Here is a 23,222-nt window from a genome sequence, read left to right as displayed (position 1 = left end):
AATGTAAAAAAGTTAATAGTATCATTAATTTCGCCTTTGAGCATGTCCACTTCTAAAGAATACGCTATAAAATTCTTAAATCTACTTTTAAGCTACCCTAAAGTACTTAGCCTATATCATTCCGATAGGGTGCTTTACTTCACTTGACCCTTGAACGCCTTCCTACTACTACTGCTACTACTAACAACTCACTGCAGCACCAAGCCGCCTGAGGCCAACACATTTACGCATTCTCTTCCTCCATTCCAATCTACTCGAAGTCTCCCTCTTTACAACCTTCCAAGAAATTCCGATTTCCTTCAAAAGCCTGAGAAAATTTGCCTGATCTTTTGAAAAAAGGGGAAACACATCCTAAAGGTTATACAATCTTAATAAAAAATCACACCATCAGATTTAGCGTATCAGAGAACTATACTGTAAAGGTTGTATGGATGTATTTTTGTTTGTTTTTCCCCAGAGGTGATTGCAATGACACAGTGGTTCTAGAGTATCATGAGAGAGCTCAATCAAACGGAAATTAAAAGTTCTAGCACCCTTTTGAAGTGATCAAAAAAATTGGAGGGCAACTAGGCACCCTCCCACGCCTTTTTTCCAAATCATCCGATCGAGATTTTGAAATAGCTATTTTGTTCAGCATAATTTAAAGGCTGAATAACTCTGCCCTTTGACATATCATAACCCTCCCAAAGCCCCTGGGGAATGTTAACGTATAGTATTTGTTGTATAGTATTTATTGCTAACGTATAGTATTTGTTATTGGGAAGTATGCATTCATTTTTCAGGGGAGGGAGGTAACTATCTGGTGGTGGGATTTTCCACGTGGACTACTTTCCATGGAGTAGGAAGTTTCCAGGGGGTGAATTTTTCAGAGGAGATTGTACTCTGGATGAATTTGTCTGAATTACTATACGAAATTCTTCTTATGTTTTGCTTTCTCATTGGCGACTCATTTTTAGGCGTGGAGATGTTAAGTGTAATTGTCCAGTGTAAATTTTCACCAGGATTGAATTGTCTAGTCTAGAGAATAAATCTTTGGGGAGGAGGGATTTTTCCGTGGAGGAATAGCGAGATTTCCTGGAATTATTTAAAAACGATCAGAAATTAAATAATAAAAATAAGTTTTTTCAGCTGAAAATAAGGAACAACTTTAAAAATTTAAAACGAACAGAAATTATTGCGTATATGAGGAGGGTTAATCCTCCAAACCACTTCGCTCTTTACGCTAAAGTTTGAATTAAGTCCCAATTCTTTAAGAACTACTCCTGAAACACTATGTTTGTTTAATTAGAACAATAAGAAGCTCTTTTTAAAAGTAATGAAAAACTTCAGCGCAAAGAGACAGGTGTTTTGGAGGAGTAACTCATCCTCCATATACTACTCCGTAACTCCTCCTCATATACGTAATAATTTCTGCCCGTTTTAAGTTTTAATGTTGTTCCTTACCTTCAGTTGAAAATACTTGATTTTTTAGGTTTAATAACCCTAGAAAGCGGAATTGAATCGCATTTTTCGTACAACTCACCGTCTGAAATATGGTCAGTCAGGCGGGTATCGAAACAACCCGTAGACATTTTCTCTGGGAAACATGTAACAAAATCTTTTTTCGGGTTGCCCGCGCTTCAGAACCATATTTGAATGCTATCATCACTGTAGCTTCCAATATTCTAATCTTGGTTTGCAGACTTATCTTCCTATTCTTCCAAACTTTATTTTTACTGTGAAAAAAAACACCTTGAGCCTTGGCTATTCTACTTTGAACATCTTTTCTGCTCCCACCGTTCTTGCCAATGATATTGGATAAATCTATTCCCTAAATAATATATGTTCATCTTCTCCTTCTTGGAATGCCAAGCCTTCTGGAGTCCTCTTCGATATCTTTTGGCTTCGCGCAGTCTGCAGGTGATGATGGGTCAGGAACAAGCCTTGCTACTATCTGTGTGATCTACTCGCAAATATTATTATGTCTTAAGAAATCAAAAATACTTTTGTATAGATGTCTTTCAGTTTTAGCTGGTAGGCTTGAGAGCAGCAAAACGTTGATGTCAGGCTGGAGGTTTGCTTCACTGAAGATTCTCTTAATGTTAATTATTTCCTGCTGGATGCATTGAAATTGAAAAATCAGGTGGTTCAAGGATTCTGTAATAGAGTTGCAAAGTCTGCAATATGGATCGGCTTGTTTATCCCAAGTAAACTCCTCTTTTCTCAGGATCAAAGAGTTGCTTTTGATTCTATAATAAAGAATGTTATCTGCCCTTGATGGAAATAATGATGGAATGGGCATTTCTGTTTTTGAAGGAACTCTTCTTCTGAGTATGTATCTGATGATCTGGGCTTTCAAATTGGGGTTAACTGGATTACACAAGAGCTGCTAGTTAGCTTGTCTGCTACTTCATTATATTTGATGCCTTGGTGGCTGGGATATACTGGAATTTGACTTCAATAAGGCAATTTTGGAGACTGATTAATTGATCTCTGATTGTCATCAGGTCCTCACTTTCATTGTCTTGATTGTCCTCAGTCTAATGTCTGATTGTCCTTCCTCCAAATTGTCTGGTTGTCCTCTCTGCAATGGATATTATCAATGAGCTGAAGGGCGCCTTCGGAGTCTGAGAGCAATACTGTTGTGGAAGCCGATGGATTGATATTGATGACCTTTAAAGCCTTTTATTGCCGATAGCTCTGCCGTGAGGATGGAAGTATTATCAAGAAGTCTGATTTTTATATTCAGTAAATAACTTGGGATGACAGATGCTGAGCCGCATTTGCTGGCTTTATATGAGCCATCAGTGTGAATTTGGAGATAATCTGGATACAAAGTGTTCATTTTCTCATGAAAAAGTGTCTGTATTTGGTTTGGCAGGTGATTTGTCTTTTGCAAGGGTATTAACATTTGCCATCCTGGGGGGACAAGACAATAACTGAAACAGGGTGAGTCAAGTTTCCAAGATGGGACAAGCTCGTTAAATATTTTCAATGACCTTATTGATGTCGAACTATGCTAAATACCATCTTTGGTAAAAATGAGCTTATGACCTATAGCTTTATTTTGCTGTAATATTTGATGATTAGCGCATTCCTTCTTTTTAAAATAGAGCATATACCGGTTAATTGTTTCACTTTGTTAGAGGGGCACTGGGTTTCTAATTTTTTGGATGTTTTAGATTGTTTCTAATTTGGCAAGATTAGTCTTACTACATTCTCCGTATGATTCAGTGGCATACTTAATCTTCGAACGAATAGATCTCTTGTGAAAATCAAAGAGTATTTCTTGGGAATTAGCCCACTTTGACCCTGCCAGGTGCTTAAGGATGAGTAACCCTCGCATACATGACTTTTTTACACTGTTGACTTTTAATACTGTTGACAGTCTTGGATCCAGGTATACTTCTAGAAATTTAGGTGCTACAGCATATTCTATTTCCACATTATTGACGAATCGTTTTGGTGGTATGATGGACTCAGGCACGTACGCAGGAATTTTTTCGGTGGGGGGGGGCAAAACCTTCGAAACAGCAGATATAAAGTAGCACTTTCTTATTTAGTAATGCAAAAAGCATATCGGAAAATACAGATTAACTTTAATCTGTAGTATTGTAGCGGATGGGGGGAAGAAGACTGAAGCCTCAAAAATATGTTTTAGGCTCAGGTTATGTTCATAGCGATTTTGAACCAGCGATTAGTCTATGATATCCCACTGAAAGGGAAATTTTAGCGTTAACAGTGCAATATGGATGCTGTGGGGGGTAGTTCTGAAAAAACTTTATCCTGAAAAAGGGGGGGGGATAAACGCTCTAATATCAAGGATAATTCTATTTTGCTGTGGAAAGCAAACTCTCTTTACAAAAAATAAAATAAAATAACAGCACAATTGCTAATTACTTCAAAAAGGGTAAAAAATTAGACAGAAAATGGGTTAATAATTGGGCAGTGACTTGACTGGATAATTGCATGCTGTAAAATCCCCAAAAAAAGGCTTCACACATGTATCTAAATTCTTAATAAATGTCCTACTTTTGCCAGAAATCCCAAGAAACCATGAGGAAATTAAACATTTCACAAAATTTCGGGGGGGGGGGGGCCGAAGGCCCCCCTGCGTATGTGCCAGGACGGACTTTTTGTTGTGGAATAGGATTGTATTTGCCTTAGACTTGGAGATAGGTAGGGGAAATGCAGCAGAAAAGGCTGTTAACTAAAAATGCTAAGTTAATATTATTGGCAATGATAATTACATCTCTACCTGCTGACCAAAGAACTAAGTAACTGCATTTTCAAGCTTGTATATTGAACCGTTGCTGAACTGAAGCTCACTTATAACTAATAAGAAAAGAAGGGGGCTGAGTATGGACTGCTGTGGGAGCCAAACGTGCGATGCTGAAATACTGGATAGCTCAGTCTGAACCCGGACTTTGTAGCTGCTATCAAATAGAAAATTGAAGAGGAACTCATCGAAATTTCAATTAAATAAAAAAGAATAAGTTTTTTCAATCGAAAGTAAGGAGCGACATTAAAATTTAAAACGAACAGAAATTATTCTGTAAATGAAAGGGGCTTTACCCTCCTCAACTCCCCGCTCTTTACGCTAAATTTTTTTATTGTTTTAAAAAGTAGGGTTGTGAGAAAGAGACAAACTTTAGCGTAAAGAGTGGGGCGTTGAGGAGGGGACAGTCCCTTTCATATATGGAATAATTTGAATTCGTTTTAAGTTTTAATGTCGCTCCTTACTTTCATTTGAATTTTCAAATTTTGATTTTTCAATTTAATTTTTGAACGTTTCTGAATTAATGCATGTTTTGATTTTGGCTCACCATACGTGAATAATTAAAATGAAATTTGCATTTTTTTTTTTGGCTAAATGGCTTATTCATAATTTTGAAGGACGAAAATTATACCTTCGAAAATAGTTGCCTTCGAATGTTTGGTTACATAAAAAGGCAACTAGAACTTTAATTTTTTTTTCACGAACATTTTTTACTAGTAATAAATATACGTAACTTACGTAACACATTGCTATATTTGTATGTTTTTATTACGTGTATGAGGGGGTTCGCCAACTCGTCAATACCTTGCTCTTTACACTAAAGCTTGAATTTTGTCCCAACTCCTTAGGAATGACCCCTGAATCACAAAGGCCTTAGAATAAATAGTTGAAATTACTAAAAACACTTTAGCGTAAAGAGGTATTGAGGAGGAGTCGAACCCCCTTATATACGTAATAATTTCTGTTCGTTTAACCTTTAATGCTGCTCCTTACTTCCAGTTGAAAGTATAAAATACGATTCTTTTGCTGTAACTGTTGGTATCAAAACTCCGTTTTTTAGTTTCGGTTACTATTGAGTCGGGTCACTCCTTACTACAGTTCGTTACCAGAACTGTTGGATAACAAGACTCTTTTCTTCCCGCCATTTGCTTGGTGTTTGCCAGTAAATTTATAAGAAGAAAAAAAGTAGTGCTATTGAAAATATTAAAAGTACTTCTGCTGTTTCCTTGTACATTAGGGGGTGGGGTTAAATTAAAGAAAGCAAGGTGTAAAAATGATGTAAATAAGCATTAAAAAAAGGAAATTTTGAGTAGTTTTCAGAATTTTATAGGGTCTCCTTTGGGAGTGGTCATACACAAGAGCGATATCGTACGACTTGCTTTATCCAATACAAAATCCAATTGTATTTAGAAAAGTCCGATTTTATTTTTACTGTGTTTCCGCCTATTTTTAAAATCTCAGGTAAGTTAAAAGGTACTTGTACGATAAATCCACTACTGCTCAAGTTGTTCATTCATTGATGCATTATAGACGTTTTTTTCTGTAATTTCTTTCAGCTTAGCGTGAGACAAGACAAAGAGAAGTGACAGAATAAATTGAGAATAAGTAACTTGGGCTATATATTTTCACACTAGGGGAGGGGGCAACGTATTTTGACAGTGTGAAGTTAGAAAGCAATTCTTAAACATGATATACAGAATAATTGTACCTAACACATTAGGCATGCAGACTCACTATATTTTATCCCCCACCCCCTAATGTGTAAATATATAGCCCAAATTTGTTTCTAAAGTATTACATTTTTATCTTGCTTTGGTATATTCCATTTGGATTGAGCGTCAGAGAAACATAGTAGAAAGATATTAGGTAGTGGGTCTATCGTATAAGTAAGCACCAGTTAAACTTTCCTTTTCAAAGTTCAGAGAATGAGAAACAGAAAGTTATCTTTGAAAACATTCTGCTGTGACTCAAATACTTTTCATTCTTTTAATGGCTTAAAATCTTATGTAAAAAAGTCAATCAAGCTTTGCTTTCTTTTGACTGGCTCAAAACTTGACTTTTAAATTTGTTTTTGAATATAATTTGTACCAAAATAAGACTGGCTAATATGAAAATTGCTCACAAAAATTAACAAAAGGAATTGCAGACGCTTTTTAATATGCAAGCATAGGACAGTAACCTGTGAACACTCTGTGAACAACTGTGAACAGGTTACAGGTTGTGGAGCAACTGTGAACAGGTTACAGCAGTAACCTGTGAACACTCTGTGAACAACTGTGAACAGGTTACAGGTCGTGGAGCAACTGTGAACAGGTTACAACAGTAACCTGTGAACAAGCATAGTAATTTCTGTATGTTTCATTTTAGAATGTCACTCATTATTTCTGCCAAAAACAGGATTTTTCTATATAATTTCGTTAGACTTAAATTGTAATGGCTGTAATAAAATTCTATGAACCTTAGTTTTATTTTTTTACTTTGAGCTTGATACACTGAACTTTAATTCAAAATAAAATATTGACTAATGGCGTTAGCCTAACCTATCTGGCTGTTCTGAAGATGAACCAAAAATTCAAAAATAAAAATAAGGAAAAAAAAAAACAAACAATTATTAATAGTTCTATTGATTTTAGCTTGTCAAAAAGGAGTTGTCAGATCATGATGATGGTATTCAAACGGGTACTCCAAATCATTTTGTTCACAGCCTTGCAGATGTCTGTTCTACTAGCGTAAGATTTTTGATTATATTTAAAGTACTGATATACAAAGTCCGCTAAAAAGGCTGTATAGAGTTTACATAGAATAGGTATGATTGTGGCTAGACTTATACCCCCAAACCAATATTTTGACTCTTTTTCTTAATAAAAAAAAATTCGTCAAGCTTCCATCCTAGTAAAAATCCAGGAATACCAGAGATTCAGTGTTTCAAAAACCGAGAGCTTTAGTTTACAATTGAAACTAAAATATCTTAAAAACGGTCAAAATATGTTAATCAGACAGTTCAGTCTGTTATAGATTTTGTATCTACCTTTAATGTATTCTCGTGTCAGTTGTAACTCTAAAGGGAGTGTGTTTTAAGAAATTATGGATGGATTTCAATTCAATTTCAGTCAGGCGCTGTATTGAATAGATTTCAGATAATGTTTTCTTTTCTGTAAAAGTGTGTTAACGCACACACACTGTGCCCAACGGTTTTCCCGGCAGGCTCTCTATAAGTATCAATTTTGCACCGATCGTTGAATTCGTGCTTTATTTCTGCCTTTAAAAGTGAAAGTTTGTGAATGGCAAAAGAGCACAGAATGTGGCGTTTTGCGTGTCCATTTGTGGGTAGCTTAGAGTTATCTTATATCCTTAGTAGTCTGCTTATAACCGTCAGACCTTATGGTAGATGATAGCCGGTATAGCTATAAGAATTGTTCTCTAACTCTGGTAGCATTTGGTCGAGATAATCCATCGGAAGCTATGGGTCGATTCTGAACTGAAAATTCTACTGAAATCAAAGCGACTTGCAGTAATAATAAAGGCTTGTTGCCAAGGTCAGTGGTTTCATTGGGTCTCCAAATAGAATAAAGTTCTTTACATCAACAAATAGAGCACAGCCTTTCACGAACACACCACCAACTTTTGATGCGTTTGTTTACCAATTTATATTCTTTTTTGGCCAATCAAGATTCTCCTACGCCTTAGTTACTGACAAATCGGAACATAAACAATTTTCAAATGTAATAATTCATTGTCGTTGTTCCCGACTCCAGACCAACGATTGTTGTGTCGAACTCTTAACTGCTTAAATACCGAATTTTGTCTGATCACAACTTTTTCTGCTCAAAAAGTGTCATAGTTCTCCTATTTTTCAGTAACTAAAATGATGTGTATTTCAGCTTGGCTTTTATCTCAGATTGTGACTCGTTTGGCTCTTGATAAAATGTTACATCATGTTGTATACGAAGGTTCTGCCTTTTCCAAAATTGAATTTTATTTTAATAGTTTTTTTTTAAGCTTAAAAAGGTGCTATGAATGGCAATACTACTAATAGTGTGGTAAAAATCTAACTTCATTCATAAACACAAAGGAATTAGCTATTAAATATTTTAAGCAAATGACCTTTTATCCAAATAGACCTGTTGCCGGTCTGGAGAATCAGGGACAATGTTGCGGCTTTCATAAATATTCTGATTATAGGGAAATCTCCGATTTGTCCGGCTCCTGATTCTGGTTAGTTATCCTATTAATAGTTCTAATTTGTCTCATCCTTGATTTTTCAGGGAAATTCCATTGACTATGCAAGCAGTATCAACCAAAGAAGTAAATCCCATAGACAGGATTCTAGGGGAAGTCATAGCTTCTCAGATTCATGCTCCAGGTCAGAAGATGGCATTTGTGAAGAGAGTTCATCCCTTGTGATAGCAGAGCAAGAACTGGGTAAATGACTTTTACTAAACAAGTAATGCATGACAGGAACCATGGCTAGAGAGTAGTCCCGATTCTCGATTTACTCCTAACCCTATTTTATTTTCGAATAAAGAATATTTAATCATCGCCAAATGACTCTCTAGGTTTTTATGGCAGTTGGCATTTAGAAAGTGACACATAGCTATCGCAAATTTTGTCGGTCTGTCAGTCCCGGTTTTGCTAGTTTAGGCACTTCCAGATAAGCTAGGACGGTGAAATTTGGCAGGAGTATCAAGGAGCAGACCAGATTAAATCAGAAATAGTCGTTTCCCCGGTTCGACCATCTGGGGGAGTGGGGGGACGGTCAAATTCGGAAAAATTAGAAAAAATGAGGTATTTTTAACTTACGAACGGATGATCGGATCTTTATGAAATTTGATATTTAGAAGGATATCGTGTCTCAGAGCTCTCATTTGAAATCCCGACTGGATCCTGTGACATTGGGGGAGTTCGGGGGGGGGACCGGAAATCTTGGAAAACGCTTAAGGTGGTGGATGAAACTTGATGGGAAGAATAAGCACAAGTCCTAGATACGTGATTGACATAACTTGACTGAATCTGCTCTCTTTGGGGGAGTTGGAGGGGGTGTTAATTCTGAAAAATTAGAAAAATTGAGGTATTTTTAACTTAAGAACGGGTGACCGTTCGTGAGGTATTTTTAAATTTGATATTTAGAAGGAACTCATGTCTCATAGCTCTTAGTTTAAATCCTGACCAGGTCTGGTGATGTTGCGGGGAGTTGGAGGGGGAAACCGGAAATCTTGGAAAACGCTTAGAGTGGAGAGATCGGAATGAAACTTGGTGGGTAGAATAAGGAAATGTCGTAGATACGTGATTGACATAACCGGACTGGATCCGCTCTCTTTGGAGGAGTTAGGGGGGCCAGTGCTTTGGTGAGTTCCGTGCTTCTGGACGTGCTAGGAAAATGAAAACTGGTAGGCGCGCCAGGGACCTGCACAAATTGACTTGATAAAGTCGTTTTCCCCTATTCGACCATCTGGGGGGCTGAAGGGAGAGGAAAAATTAGAAAAAATGAGGTATTTTTAACTTACGATTGGGTGATCGGATCTTAATGAATTTTGATATTTAGAAGGACCTCGTGTCTCAGAGCTCTTGTTTTAAATCCTGACCGGCATTAAGCCTCTGATTTTCCTTTTAAATCAATCTTTTGATTCTTAGAATTTTGCTGGAGCTCATACCATATGAGTTCTTGGCTCTTCCGACTTCGTCTCAAGTGCCATATGAGCTCTTAGCTCTTTTTTTTTAGAATTCTGACTATATTATAATCACTAATTATAATTAAAGTGGTTGTAGTTTTTCTTCTGCAGATTCGAGATTACAAAACGTATATTTGAATCAGGATTATACCCCATTAGGATATTCCAAATGTTGAACTAGGCTGAACTAGCTGAACCTTTGTTCTTTTTATTTAAGTTGTGTTTTTGCTCTAGAACCCATCCTCAGACCCGGAATATCAGTTAAAGTCATCCTTATACTGAAACTAGATGTCCATCCAAAGTGTGTGGGTTACTAGTCATAAGTAGATTGATATCTTGTATCGGGAAAGTCTTCTATGTCATTTGCAATCGCACACTTTGCCAGAGCCGACAAACCTTTAAGGCAGCTGCCAGCATAAATTGTGCCGAAAATGCTCTACGCTTTACCTCCTTGCACTTCAATATCAGGAGTAAATTGAACTATTGTCAAAGGGACAACACATTAGACTACCGTCATTTAATGTTGCTGAAGCTGCCGACAAACTGTGACATCGTGATTTAGTAAAGAAATAGCCGTAAAGAATGATTGTTTCTTGGTGATTAGTAAAGAATTGTTTTCTGTTGGCGTCTGTTAATCGTTATTATTCAGTTTTGAGTTATTCTCGAATGGACGATTTCCCGACATTCTCGAGAAAAAACATATTTTCCTTGTCTACGTTTCTATGTTTTTCTTTTTCTTCTTCTTCAGTAACAATCCCTCTGCATTGCTTTGCATCTAACCTTCTGAACCACAATATTTTAGTTGAGAAGCTTGTAACTGATTTCAATATTGATTATTTCCTGGTTAAATTTGTTGCCTCCTTATCATCAAATAGACCAGGGGCAGTCAAACATCAGAATCATTATTGCAGTTCCCCCCCTGTCCACAATGGAGTACCCGAAGGTACTACCCTAGGTCCCTTTTTTCTGTTATGATAAATAGCCTCGCCAAGGAATTTCCCGATAGATGGGAATTTGTGGATGACCTAACGGTTGTTGAAACCTGCTACCGAAACTTAATAAACAACCCTATGATTATCCTCAATAATATTGTAGATGACGCTGTGGACTTAAACATGATAATAAACCCCTCTAAATCTATGATAATGCCAATATGTTTCCTTGAAACTAAACCCCTTTTCCTCAATCCTATTCCCCGAGATATTTTTCTGTCTTCCATTAAATTACTTGTGGTTACAATTTCCTCTAATTTAAAGTGGGATATCCACGTTAAAGATTTTGTCCATAGAGCTTCCTTCCGCCCGTTCCTTCCTCTGTCCGCCCGTTTGAATATGCTTGTCTAATTTGGCATTCTGGTACCCCCCTCGATGAATCAGAAAAAAATCGAATCCATTCAAAAAAGAGCCCTGAGAATAATTTTTGAAGAAGCTAAGGTACCATACTCGCTTCTTCTAAAAAAGGCCAAGCGGGAAACTCTCGAGCACAGGAGAGGAACGTTGTGCCTCCGTTTTGAAAAAAAAAAATGCAATAAAAAGCCTTCGCACGGAAATATTTTCCCCAAAAGACACTCCCCACCCAGAAAACGCCTGCCAAGTACTGTTTCTAAAGCCGTTTCTATCTTGTCCCTCATCTGTTGCTTAACCTCCAGGCATGAAAAAACCTTTGTTTCTTTCATTACTGATAAAAGAAACCGCTAGCTTTCCTCTTTCTTTTTTTGGTACTGGTGATACCCAAGTTTTATGTTCGTTTGATTTTTTTGTTCCCTCCCCTTTTATATATGTTCTCTTTTAAACCTTTTTAAAATATATTTTATTTCAATCCTTTTTAGCTTTCTGACATTTTTCTGTTTGTTTTTTGACTAATGAATAGTTTTGCCATTCTGATATTGTTGTTTTTGGCATTGCTATAACAGTTTTTTTGTCGTTTGCTTTTCTTATGATTTTTTTTTTATTTTTGGTTTTATGACTCCGAAATGCGAATTTGATCCTTCGGGGCTTGTGATAGAATTATTTTTGAAATAAATGTCTTATCTCTTAGCCGTCCCAAAACTTGAGAGACCCAAGTTTCTATGTCACTACAGCTTGATCTTTTTAAACATGCAAGGGATATGATGCTTGGATGATCAACTTAGACGATTCCAAATCAAAGAAGTTATTAATCAAAATCTCCCAATCAAAAGTGATTGGGAGAAAATCTCCTCATCAAAAGTGATCAACTTAAACGCTTCTAAATCAAAGAAGTTACTAATCAAAATCTCCCAATCAAACGTGATCAACTTAAACGCTTCCAGATCAAAGAAGTTACTAATCAAACTCTCCCGATCAAAAGTGATTGGGAGAAAATCCCCCAATCAAAAGTGATCAACTTAAACACTTCCAGATCAAAGAAGTTACTAATCAAAATCTGCCAATCAGAAGTGTCGTCATCACGTCCCAACTTTACCTTCAAGAATAAATATTATGCAGAGTAAAGCATTCGTTGAAGTTCACTTCACAGATGTATCTCGGCAAGCTCATCTTGATTGGGTGAGGCTTCCTGCACAAGAAAGCTGAGGATGATTTTTTGCTGAAAAAACTTTCTACTAACACGGCAGACTTCCTTTGTTTAGCAACCCTGTACATGTCCATCACCAAATATGGATCTCCTAAAGGATCTCCAAATATGAATCTCCTAAAATGTAATGGTTCTCCTAAAGAGCTGTTTTTAACATACATAAAGATACAAAGTATTCAAGGTGGGCTATACCGTTACCTTTGGCTCCTCTAGTCACTTAGTGGAAGGCTTGATGTAGTATTGATAGCCTTTTTTCTGCAAATATCTCACGATCTTCCCCTTAGTACCCCTTTTCTCCAGCTGGCAAAGTTGATGTGAAAACAAACCGATTGATCTCACTAAATTGATGGGGATATATCAAGAACAGAATACCGGAGAAATAGCTCTGTTCAGTCCCAAACTTTGGTTGAAATTTTATTTTTAAAAATTGTTATCACGAACCCTGAAGGGCCTAATCGAATTTTAGGGCCAATAAATGAAAACAGGAAAAAAACAAACAAAAAAGTAGAAAAAGCAGCCAAAGCTAAAATACTCGCAAAAGAATGCCAAAATTAAAAGTGTCAGAATAAAAACACATTCCTTAGTCATCATTTTAACTGAGATTAGTTATAATATGTAAAAAAAAAAAACAGTAAAAATTCAATAAAATAAAAAAATATTTGTACAAAATTTTAAAAGGAATATAAAAAAAGGAAGGAAAAACTAGGAGTGAACAAATTCAAGCCATGGACAATGCCTGTGCCAAATAAGGAGAGGGAAACTAGCCGGATGTTTCGTTTATTTCTTCCTCTGGAAGTAGAGCAGTAAGTAGGGGACAAGATAGGGATATGCTGGAAAGTGGTCTGAAGAGAGAGAGTATGGGTGGGGACTGTCTTTTCGGAAAAAATTACTGCGTCAGAGGGTTTGTCTTTGTTTTTCTTATTTTTTTTTTAACGGAGGCGCAACATACCTGTCCTGTGTTCAAGTGTATCTGATCTAGATTCTAATCATGTTTCTAATCTAGGGGGTTTTAAGGGAGGTATGAAGTCCTGTTTCCATGTTTGTGGAAATTGCACAGAATAGCTAATTTCATTTAAAAGGACACACAAGGGCATTGAAGGGAAATGAATGAAGGCACTTTTTATGGGTAAGTATCAAATTGTTTGTGATAATGAACTATAAATAAGGAGCGCTTCGGCCCAATTGTAACCGAAACTCTGTAGCAAATTGAAGCCCTATCGTAGCTGGCCCCTTCCTTACTCTTTAAGCTAAAGTCTTAAACCTCTAAAAAACCGCCTAAGTCTTAAATACTTATCGTTCAAAATAATTTAACTCTAAAACCCTAAAGCCTCTTTCGTAAAGAGCGAGGGTTGAGGAAGGGGCAGCCCCTCTCATATACAGATTAGTAATAATAATAATTATCGTGGTAATTATATACGGAAAAATTATTCTGTTTTTTTTTAGGGGGTGTCCTTTCCTTAATTCTCGCTCTTTACGCTGTAGTCTTAAAGCTCTTTAAAAATGCTTCTCATTCAAGATTAACAGTTCTTTCCTAAATAGTTTTTCCTAAATAACCAGGACAAAAGTCAAACTTTAGCATAAACAGCAACGTTTGAGGAAGGGGAAACCCCCCCCTTGTATTTAATTTAGTTTTTATTTAGACAATTCTAGCGAAAAAGATCTAAGAATCTCATAGTGTAAAAAAACTTATCGACTCATTGATTTTGAATTTCAGATTTGTCAACATTGGCAAATTTTGTCGATTCTATTGGAAGAAAAGATAAAGAGGATTTTCGGAGTATACCTCACCTTTCGGGAAAAAGGCAAGGAAGACTATTGAAACCAAAAGCTTGGCTACCAAATTTTTTTGGTAGCAAAACAGCTTTTTTGAAACTATGGATATGGGAGCATAAGGATGTAAGTAAAATTTGGTACAAGAATATACAAGAAATGTACATATTATATACAAGAAATGTCTTGTATATAATATACAAGAAAACAGAAAAAATGTGTAAGCTTCAGGAGATATCTTATTTTATCAGGAATTTTTCGAAGTTCTAAAATACAGAAAGTTCCGGCCCCCCTGGACCCCTCTGTTTTGATTGCATGTTGTCTTTCTCTTCGATTCTTTAGAGTATCATCCTTGGAGTAAATCTGACACCAACAATTGAGTACTTATGTTGACAGCTCTGTATACACTTGCTCCAGTTCTTTTGGCGAGGATGTACAGAGCAGTGGCATTACCACATGTCCTTTACCTTTCCTCGCTTTGGGCTATTGGTCTACAAGTTAATGGCCAGAAAACTGAATTTCTGGTTTTCAGATCTGGAAAACAAAAGGCACCAGCACCAACTGTATCCGTAGATGGTGCTATTATTGAACCGTCTTCTTCGCTCAAATATTTAGGTCTTCGGTACGGCCGAGATAAGAAAACTACAAGAACTCTTTGCCTTGATACCCTTGTGTCTAGCTTGCGAGTGAGCTATGCTAAACTAGCCCCGCTGAAGTATTCTTACAATCGGCAAATTTTGGCGAGGATGTACAGAGCAGTGGCATTACCACATGTCCTTTACCTTTCCCCGCTTTGGGCATGGTTCACAGAAACAGAGAGACTAAAAGTTAGGTCCGCGTTTTGTAGATATTTAAAGTTTTTGATACGCATACCGCTAGTCGAGAGAAACTCATTTCTTTTGAATAAGTATCAAATTCCAGATTCCCGTGAAGCTGTGGCAGAACAGGAAACTAATGCTAGAAAAGGTGCCCTTGAGCACCTTTATGATTTCCTGCCGTTGTACATCATTTATGAGCTATGAATGTATATAGTGAATGTAATCTAATCGTTTAATCTTGAAGTATTGTTTTTCACCGTTTTCTTTTTCCTTTTTATTTTTTTTTTCTTTATACTCCGCCATGTTTATTGTTTGATGGTGGGCTAAAATAAACTATCTATCTATCTTGCGGTCCTCATTAACTCCTAAATAAGTAACTCCTACTTGCCTCAGGATTAAACATTCAACTGCTAATAAACCACAGCTTAGATACCAATACAGTTTTGAAAATATCTATCTTGCCCATGAGAAGCTTTTGGTACAGAGCTCTGAACTTTGCGCCTCTTCCAAGCCCGCGCTCCGCCATGTTTATTGTTTGATGGTGGGCTAAAATAAACTATCTATCTATCTTGCGGTCCCTCATTAACTCCTAAATAAGTAACTCCTACTTGCCTCAGGAGTAAACATTCAACTGCTAATAAACCAAAGCTTAGATACCAATACAGTTTTGAGAATATCTATCTTGCCCATGAGAAGCTTTTGGTACAGAGCTCTGAACTTTGCGCCTCCTCCAAGCCCGCGCTCCGACGCGTAGATCGTACTACAACACCATAGGCGGGAACGCAATTTTGTTTTGTTGCATACACAGCTTCGATACCAATACCAGTTTCCTGTTACCAATTATATACCAATACCAGTTTCCTGCCTCCAGATGCTAATATTGCTACCGCACTCTGTGTCCCAAAAATAAATAGTTTTCATAACTGTATTGTTATCTAAGCTGTGTAATAAACGAATATACGTTAAAATCTATAAACTGCACGTGTGTCTTTTTTATGGGTTTTCTTTGTGCAAGAAGTATTCTTTGGGGAAATTATATGGCATAAATGTTGCGAATAGAAAATTTTATTTTTTGAAAGATATGTATAGTGGGGACAACTGAAAAGATGTAGATGTTGTATTGAGGGTATTAGAGAATTGTCCGGGGGGAAGGGGGATAAGCCGGACCCCGCACCTGACGGTGCTCCCAAATTCTTTGGTTGCATGCTTACTTTCTCTTTCACTCTTTAGAATAGTGTCATTTGAGTAAAATCGTAACCAACAATAGAGTTGTGTTAAGATTTGTGATATGCAGATATGGTTTCTGTCACGGGTTTTTGCGAGAAAAGTTTTCTGAGTTCGATGGCAGGAGTTGTGTAGATAGAAAATTGGTTAAAATTATGACAGTTCATATAACTGACTTACCAATAAAGTGAACATACCACTCAATGCCTTTTTTTATGTTCTTTACAAATATAATAATCGCTTCTACCGCAAATTCAAATTTAAGCACTTTTTGAGCTCTTAAAAATGTCGAATTTTCAATTAAAGTATTTGAAATCGCTTGTTTTCGACAAAATAATACTACATTTTCTCAGCGCCGTTTTCTCGGTCGTTTTCGAAAAAATAATACTACATTTTCAGTGCCAAAATTAATTATAATAAAGTAAGGTTAGGTTGGGTTAGGTCAAAAAGTGCTTAAATTTAAATTTGCGGTAGAAGCGATTATTATATTCGTAAAAAACATAAAAAAAAAGGCATCGAGTGGTATGTTCACTTTATTGGTAAGTCAGTTGTATGAACTGTCATATATTTACCGAAAATTGTACTGATTTGAAACATCTGTGCATCGGGTAGATTGGGAAACAAATAGAAATTTTGTATTGTGGGTAATTATGTGTGTGATAAGTTCTGTTTTACGAAATTTCTTCTGGGTAGTTCTCTGGGATGAATTATGTTGATAGGGAATTTAATTATAGGTAACTTAGTGTATATGTAGGTAATTGCTTCAGAGGTTATGCTATGTTGTAAGTACAAAAACTCTATGAAAAATGAAGTTTGATCCCTCTTTCTATATCTATAAGAAGTAAATGTTCAGATCGTATTTTACAGTGAAGGATAGTTTTGCTCGTACAAGTGGGATGGAACAAGTACAAGTGGGACCCTCGGAAGGAAGGAAGTCCTTGAGTAAATGCGTTCTAAGCCCGCACTAGCTATACATGACACCTGCCACAAAACGAAAAAATTAATTAAAAACTAAGAATCGATTTCCAGTCAGTTAAAAAGAAGCCAAGTGATAAGATTGTAGATATTTCGGTTTGGGGGACCTCCCTCAAATCATCCTATGTGCTCAGCACAGAAAAAAAAACTAGCCTTTTGAAGTGAACTCACAAAGAACAGAGGAAACCCAGTGTTTCAGTGTTCTGCTACGTCATTATTGTTATGTAAGGAATTAAGCAAATTTTCTATTAAACAGCCTCCACATAAATCATTAAAATTTAATTATTATCAACTAACAGTCATTCAGTTAAAGCAGCATTAAATTTGTCTTCACGGAGTTAACAATTCTTCAATCGTAGAAAATAAAATACATTATATGTACGCCATTTAGCTCTAAATAGGTATCTGGAAAAACCTGGGGAAGGTAAGCAGGAAGGGTGCGGGAAAGCACAGTGTGGCTGGCTTTCAACCCCGCATTGCACTTCCTGCCTGAAGGGCCTTCAAACGGAGATCAGCAACGCTGATTTGAACTTTAAGGCTCTAGTATTTTACCCCTTTTATTCGTTATCCTCTTAACAACAGCCCAAGAAAGGGGGGGGGGATTGCTTGAAGAAGTTGTTTGTTTAGCTATTTAGCAAATTGAACAAATTTATTTTATGCAATATGTATGTAATAGAGCTTGTGAAGATATTTGTCTTTTTAGTCAAACAAATAAATCGGTATAATATTAAGAGGAACAGGTGAGGCATTTGATTCAACTCTATATTAACTTGAAAATGCTGCTACATTACCTTACAAAAAATCGGTAGAGGCTAGAATTCTGTGGATGTCATGCACATGGTTTTGATTGAAACATTTCTCTTTTGTTTTTACATCCGGACGTCAAGTGTTCCTACAATAGTAATATAATCACCAGTTATGTAATAGCTGGCCCTTTGCAACGATATTGCACAGGAAGATTGCATTTTCTGCAGTCGATTATCAGGAAGAGTATGAAGTAAGCTTTCATTAAAAAATTCAATTAAAATTTTAATTATTTGTTATCACCTTTATACCAGATGGTAGATAAATACAACTAAACTAGCAAAGGAAGTTAAATTATTCTGAGATTTTATTTCTACATTGGAATGTATTGGAAAGAAAACAATACCTAATGAATCATCAGTATCGAAAACTAGTTTTTGTAATACGCTTCTCCTCATACTAGACACCAGATAACGCTAGGTTGTGTAGCCTAAATTCTAAACATGGACTTAACGTCAAATTTGTGTGTGTAAAACTTCATCCTGGCACTTCATCATATAATCAATTTTAAACTTCTTCAGGACCCATACCCTACGGAAGAGGAGAAGCGAAGATTTGCCAAAATTGCGAATATGACATTAGCTCAGGTTAACCAATGGTTTGTGAATGCCCGACGAAGGAGGATCTTACAACCAGATATAAATACAACCACATATCTTAGAACCAAATATAAAGAATTTTACAATCCATGATAGCTTGTAAAAAGCTTTTTTGAATTTGAAAGTCCTTCAAATACTTTTATGTGAATATTTTTACGGGGGCAATGTCAAATACTTGTCTTGTGTTACTTGATTTAAATCACTTGTGATCATTTTTTTATAATTATTTTTGACCTCATTAAAGAAACCGAGAGACATGCGATTTCTGAGAATCATATTGATTCAATTTACACACTAAAACAATATACTGAAAATTTGGATAAAGTTCCGTTAAACAGGACTTGCATTTTGGTTTATTGGCTTTTAGCGTCGGTTGATGTGAAAGACGCCAACGTTCTTTAACGTCTAGCAAAATAATATTTTAAGCCTTTATTCTTATGGTTTTCGATTACACTTGTCCTAGCTGGGGTGGATGTCAGGCCTGAATAATATTGAAGTTAATTCGAAATGTCTATTATCTTCTCATTGAAGAGCTTCTGCCTAAGCTCATAACCCAGTACTTGGAATCAAATCGGAGACAACATATCTCAATGTTAGACAAGATTTTGGCAAATACGCTGTATACTATTATAATCTGTAGACGTTTTTCACCATATGCATTATTTCGTCTCAAATTGTTTTTTAAGATTCTTAATACACTTAAGACAACAAATATACATAAAGTAAGTTTGATTTAAAAAGGAAAGAATATTTCTGATCTTGCCTCTTTTTTAGGGGGGGGGGGGAGTTACGGATTAATTTTTGCTCGGTAACACTGAGCCGGGTGTTCATTCCAAGATGATGCAGGGGAGGCAGCGAAGAAGACCCATTGGATCTACAAATTCCTAAAAAACATATATGGATATCCTTTGTGCCTCAAACGGCCTATGTGAACCATGCTAAGCTATCTTAACCTTTTTGGGGAAAGGAGGCTTCGGAGAATTGTTTGGGAAAAGGATGACCAAAAAAAGCTTTTATTCTGGAGGTAATCTTTGAAATAATCCTTATAAGAGATAGAACACAAAAAAGGGCTTTGGCTTTTCCTTAGATGTAACTTAGTAAAGGCCAATGTTTGCCATAATATCTTTTTTTTTGAAGCTATTGTCTCAATCGTACCACAATGGAATCACGGTGGTTTCATTGGTGCACTTCACCGCCATCTCTGAGGGATGTCAAGTCCTTTTTCAAAATTCTCGAAAATTTGTCTTCGATATAAAATCTTACTATTAAGGTAAACTTATATAATAATTGCAATTTCTGAATCATCATGAAATGAAATTCAATCATCTTTAATTTAAATGAAATTGAATGGCTCCATTAGTGCATTCCACCGTCATCTTTGAGAGATGTCAAGCCTTTTTCAAAATTTTCGAAAATTTGTCTTCGATATAAAATTTTACTATAAAGGTAAACCTATATAATAGTTGCAATTTCTGAATCATCCTTAAAGAAATTTGTTTCTCCTTCGGCAGTTTTGTTTTTCTTCAAAAGTCGCTTTTGATTTTTGCAATGCTCCTTTCTTTAGTTCGCTATTCTCTAAGTTAATCTGCTGCTACAACCATGATTCCAAATATGTACTCGAGCGGTACTAGAGTTGCGCTCCCTCAAGAGGGTACAATCCTATTGAATATTGTAAATTGGAGAAAATTGGTGCAATTTAAGAAAAAAAGGACCCTCCCCCCCTACAAGAGAATTAAGCAGTAAAAGGGATATGGTCTTGATGAAAATTGCAGCGTTAATGTAGCTTTTCCATTAGTAAAATTTATTAAAGAACTTCAAGTTTAAGAACAAATTTGAAAAAAAAAGTTGGAAAACAATTTTAATTGTCGTAAGTTATTGAACTATCGCCAAGTATTGCTAGCATGGATCTAGTAAATGTCGGGAGCGTAGTTCAATAAAGACATCTACTTTGGCGCAATTAAAAATTAGATGGTACTATTAGTATGTAGAAATTGTAAATTTTAAAAACCCTTAGTGTGTCACTAGTGTCAAAATTGTTTTTTGTGTCGGTTCTATGGGTTTCTTTTCTGTTATCTAGTGGGAGTGTTTTTCGTCCGCTCGGTTGTGTTTAATCAGAATGACAATCGACGTATTATGTAACGAAATATAGTTGGGTACGTATAAAGTCACTATCGATCTTTGTTGTACACCTAGCTTATATACAGTTATTATTACTAAACAGTTATATAATATACAGTTATATTACAGTTATTATATACTAGCTTATATACAGCTGTATACATGTTATTATTGTTGATATTTATCTCTTGAGATTGTCAGAAAATGAGTTTCTATTTATTATTACATATAGAACTAAACGTATGTTTTATTTGGGAATAGTATCAGTTACTTGCACGTAAGAATTATATGCACGCGTTACGTGTACATAGTCTCATTCAATATCCTTTTCTCTTATCTCTTATGTTGTCCATGTACGAGTATTTCCCTTATTTTTTGTATTTCCTTGAATCTATGCTCTTCACTCAAGCAATTTCTGCGTATGCTGCCTTGCAGGATATAGGAGTCTTATCAAAAGTGCTGGCACTGTTCGTGTTGTGACTATTTCTTATGGTCTATTTGCAATAGATTATAAAGTTCAGTCGTAAGCACTGTCTGTCATTTGATGAAGGGGTGCCACGGTAGAGCCTTTCAGGGGTTTGCTCATAAATTCGGTTGGTGTAGGGAGAAGGGATACCGTCTACTTTTATATTAACTGAATTTTTTATTAAGTTTTTTGAAAAAAAAACATAAAAGTATAACTCAAACAATTTCTTGTCAAGAACCAAAATAGACGATTATCATTAGTAAAATATCAAGTCTTTCTTTGGTGTTACGGACTCTATTTTGTGACTTGGAAGTCTTATAGTGAAGAGGCTGCAGCCCCCTTAGACAAAGCGATGCGGTCGTGGGTTTGGTCTTCCGACTGTTGAAAAATTTTAACGTTCTGCTTACGTACTTTCTATTATAACGTTAAAAAATTATTTCCAAATCTTTTGATAGTGTCAGGGAAAATATGTTTTGGTCGCACACAAGTATTGACTTTTTCGCACGTTAAAAGGACAGTGGAGCTACTGTAATAAACCCTTAAGGTGATCATTTATTTAGAAAAGCTGAAAATGGTAGCAAAACAAATTCATGTAAAGAACTAATAAAAAAGGGCTGTGTATAATTTATCATGGTTAGTAAATTCTGACTTTTTCTTTATGTTTCAAGGTAGAGAGATTTGTGAGAAAAACACCTGGTAGCCATTGAGTTCAAGGTCATAAAACAAATAGAGAGAGTAATATTCAAAAAGGGTTGGCCAGGGTTGATCTTGACTGCATTGGCCGTAATCATTTGGATCATGATTGTCATAATTTTGCTTATACTCGTTTCAACCTTACTTTGAAATAGCTGTACTTCCTCCAGAAGCGGAGAAAACGTGAGTAAATGGGTAATATTCCCTCCAGTGGGCCGCCGCGAATAAGTCTTATTGCTTCGACAAATCTTATTCAATAAAATTATTCGATTTCTTTTGGAAAAACAATTTTGTTTTGTAATTGTTGTATACTACTTCGTTTAGCCAAGGATCCTGGAGAAAGCTAAGATCGGTGCTTTAAGCATATGACATAAGAGGAATAAGTAAGTTGGCCTGCAAATTGTATTATTAAAATAGTTAGAGCGGAGAAGCCTGTCATCTGTTGCTAAACTCCTTTAGGGCTTTCTTTATTGGTTCTACATAATGTTTTGCATGCTTATACAAAACTTGCGCGTCTTCGTTTGCGTGACTCCTCAGTTCCTTTAAAAAAGACCCAAGTTTTATGCTACCCATAAGGAGACAAGTCGGAAAGTTATTTAAACCATTTTATACGGTTAAGATAAATTATGTGTAATCGATTAGCTTTAGAAGTAAAATATCTCCAAGTTCAAGGGGTATTGGACACATACTAATGCCATTTACATATTGAAGTATATACGCTTCCTTAGTACATTCAGTCCTTCTACCTCTAGAAAATGCTTGAAAAGACTCGATCAATTCCGTGCTTATCTTTTTCTAGCATATTTGGATTTTCGAAAATCAGTCGAAGGGTCTTGGTCCCCCCCCCCAGAAAAATGAAACTTAGCTTCCATACAAACATTAGTGTCCACATTGGGAGGGGGCGCAAGAGAGCACGCACATTCTGTTGTATAATTTGTTATTGAACAAAAAAAGAGGTTAATTTTTTAAACAGTAAATACATATATTTTTTAATCAATTATTACCGCTTTTGTTTTACTAATTAACACATTAGTGGTAAATCGTAGAAAGGAGATTACCAAATTAGCTTCCCTCTCTATCTCTCTTGGAAAAATACTCTGGTGATCAGCAACTCTATAGTCTAGTCCCCAGGCAGGATTTATGGGTACACTTCTTCAAATACGAAACAGTACTAATATTCAAGCATTCGGCAAGGTACGTTTTCCCTATCCTGTAATGAGACACCATGGAAGATCTACTGCATAAATAGAAGCCACAAAATAGTATAAACATTCC

At 36.0% G+C, this 23,222-nt stretch overlaps 1 protein-coding gene across 3 annotated transcripts in view; it reads left to right on the top strand.

Moving 5' to 3' along the window:
- Positions 1-22,198, top strand: part of LOC136043880 (protein tramtrack, beta isoform-like) — a 41,222-nt gene extending 19,024 nt beyond the window's left edge. The window contains exons 4-7 of one of the 3 annotated variants that reach the window (XM_065728866.1): positions 6,892-6,987; positions 8,524-8,680; positions 14,195-14,376; positions 21,923-22,198. In XM_065728866.1, the coding sequence (XP_065584938.1) occupies positions 6,892-6,987; positions 8,524-8,680; positions 14,195-14,376; positions 21,923-21,961 (474 nt within the window). In that variant the 3' untranslated portion in view covers positions 21,962-22,198. Of the gene's footprint in view, positions 1-6,891; positions 6,988-8,523; positions 8,681-14,194; positions 14,377-18,592; positions 18,926-21,922 lie in introns of those variants that run through there. The other 2 variants (XM_065728864.1, XM_065728865.1) reach the window with 2 other exon arrangements.
- Positions 22,199-23,222: the final 1,024 nt, after the last annotated feature.

This window comes from Artemia franciscana, chromosome 2, assembly GCF_032884065.1.
Source record: "Artemia franciscana chromosome 2, ASM3288406v1, whole genome shotgun sequence".
Classification (NCBI taxonomy): domain Eukaryota; kingdom Metazoa; phylum Arthropoda; class Branchiopoda; order Anostraca; family Artemiidae; genus Artemia; species Artemia franciscana.
Note: the sequence above shows the minus strand (reverse complement) of the source record. Positions and strands in the feature narration are given on the sequence as shown.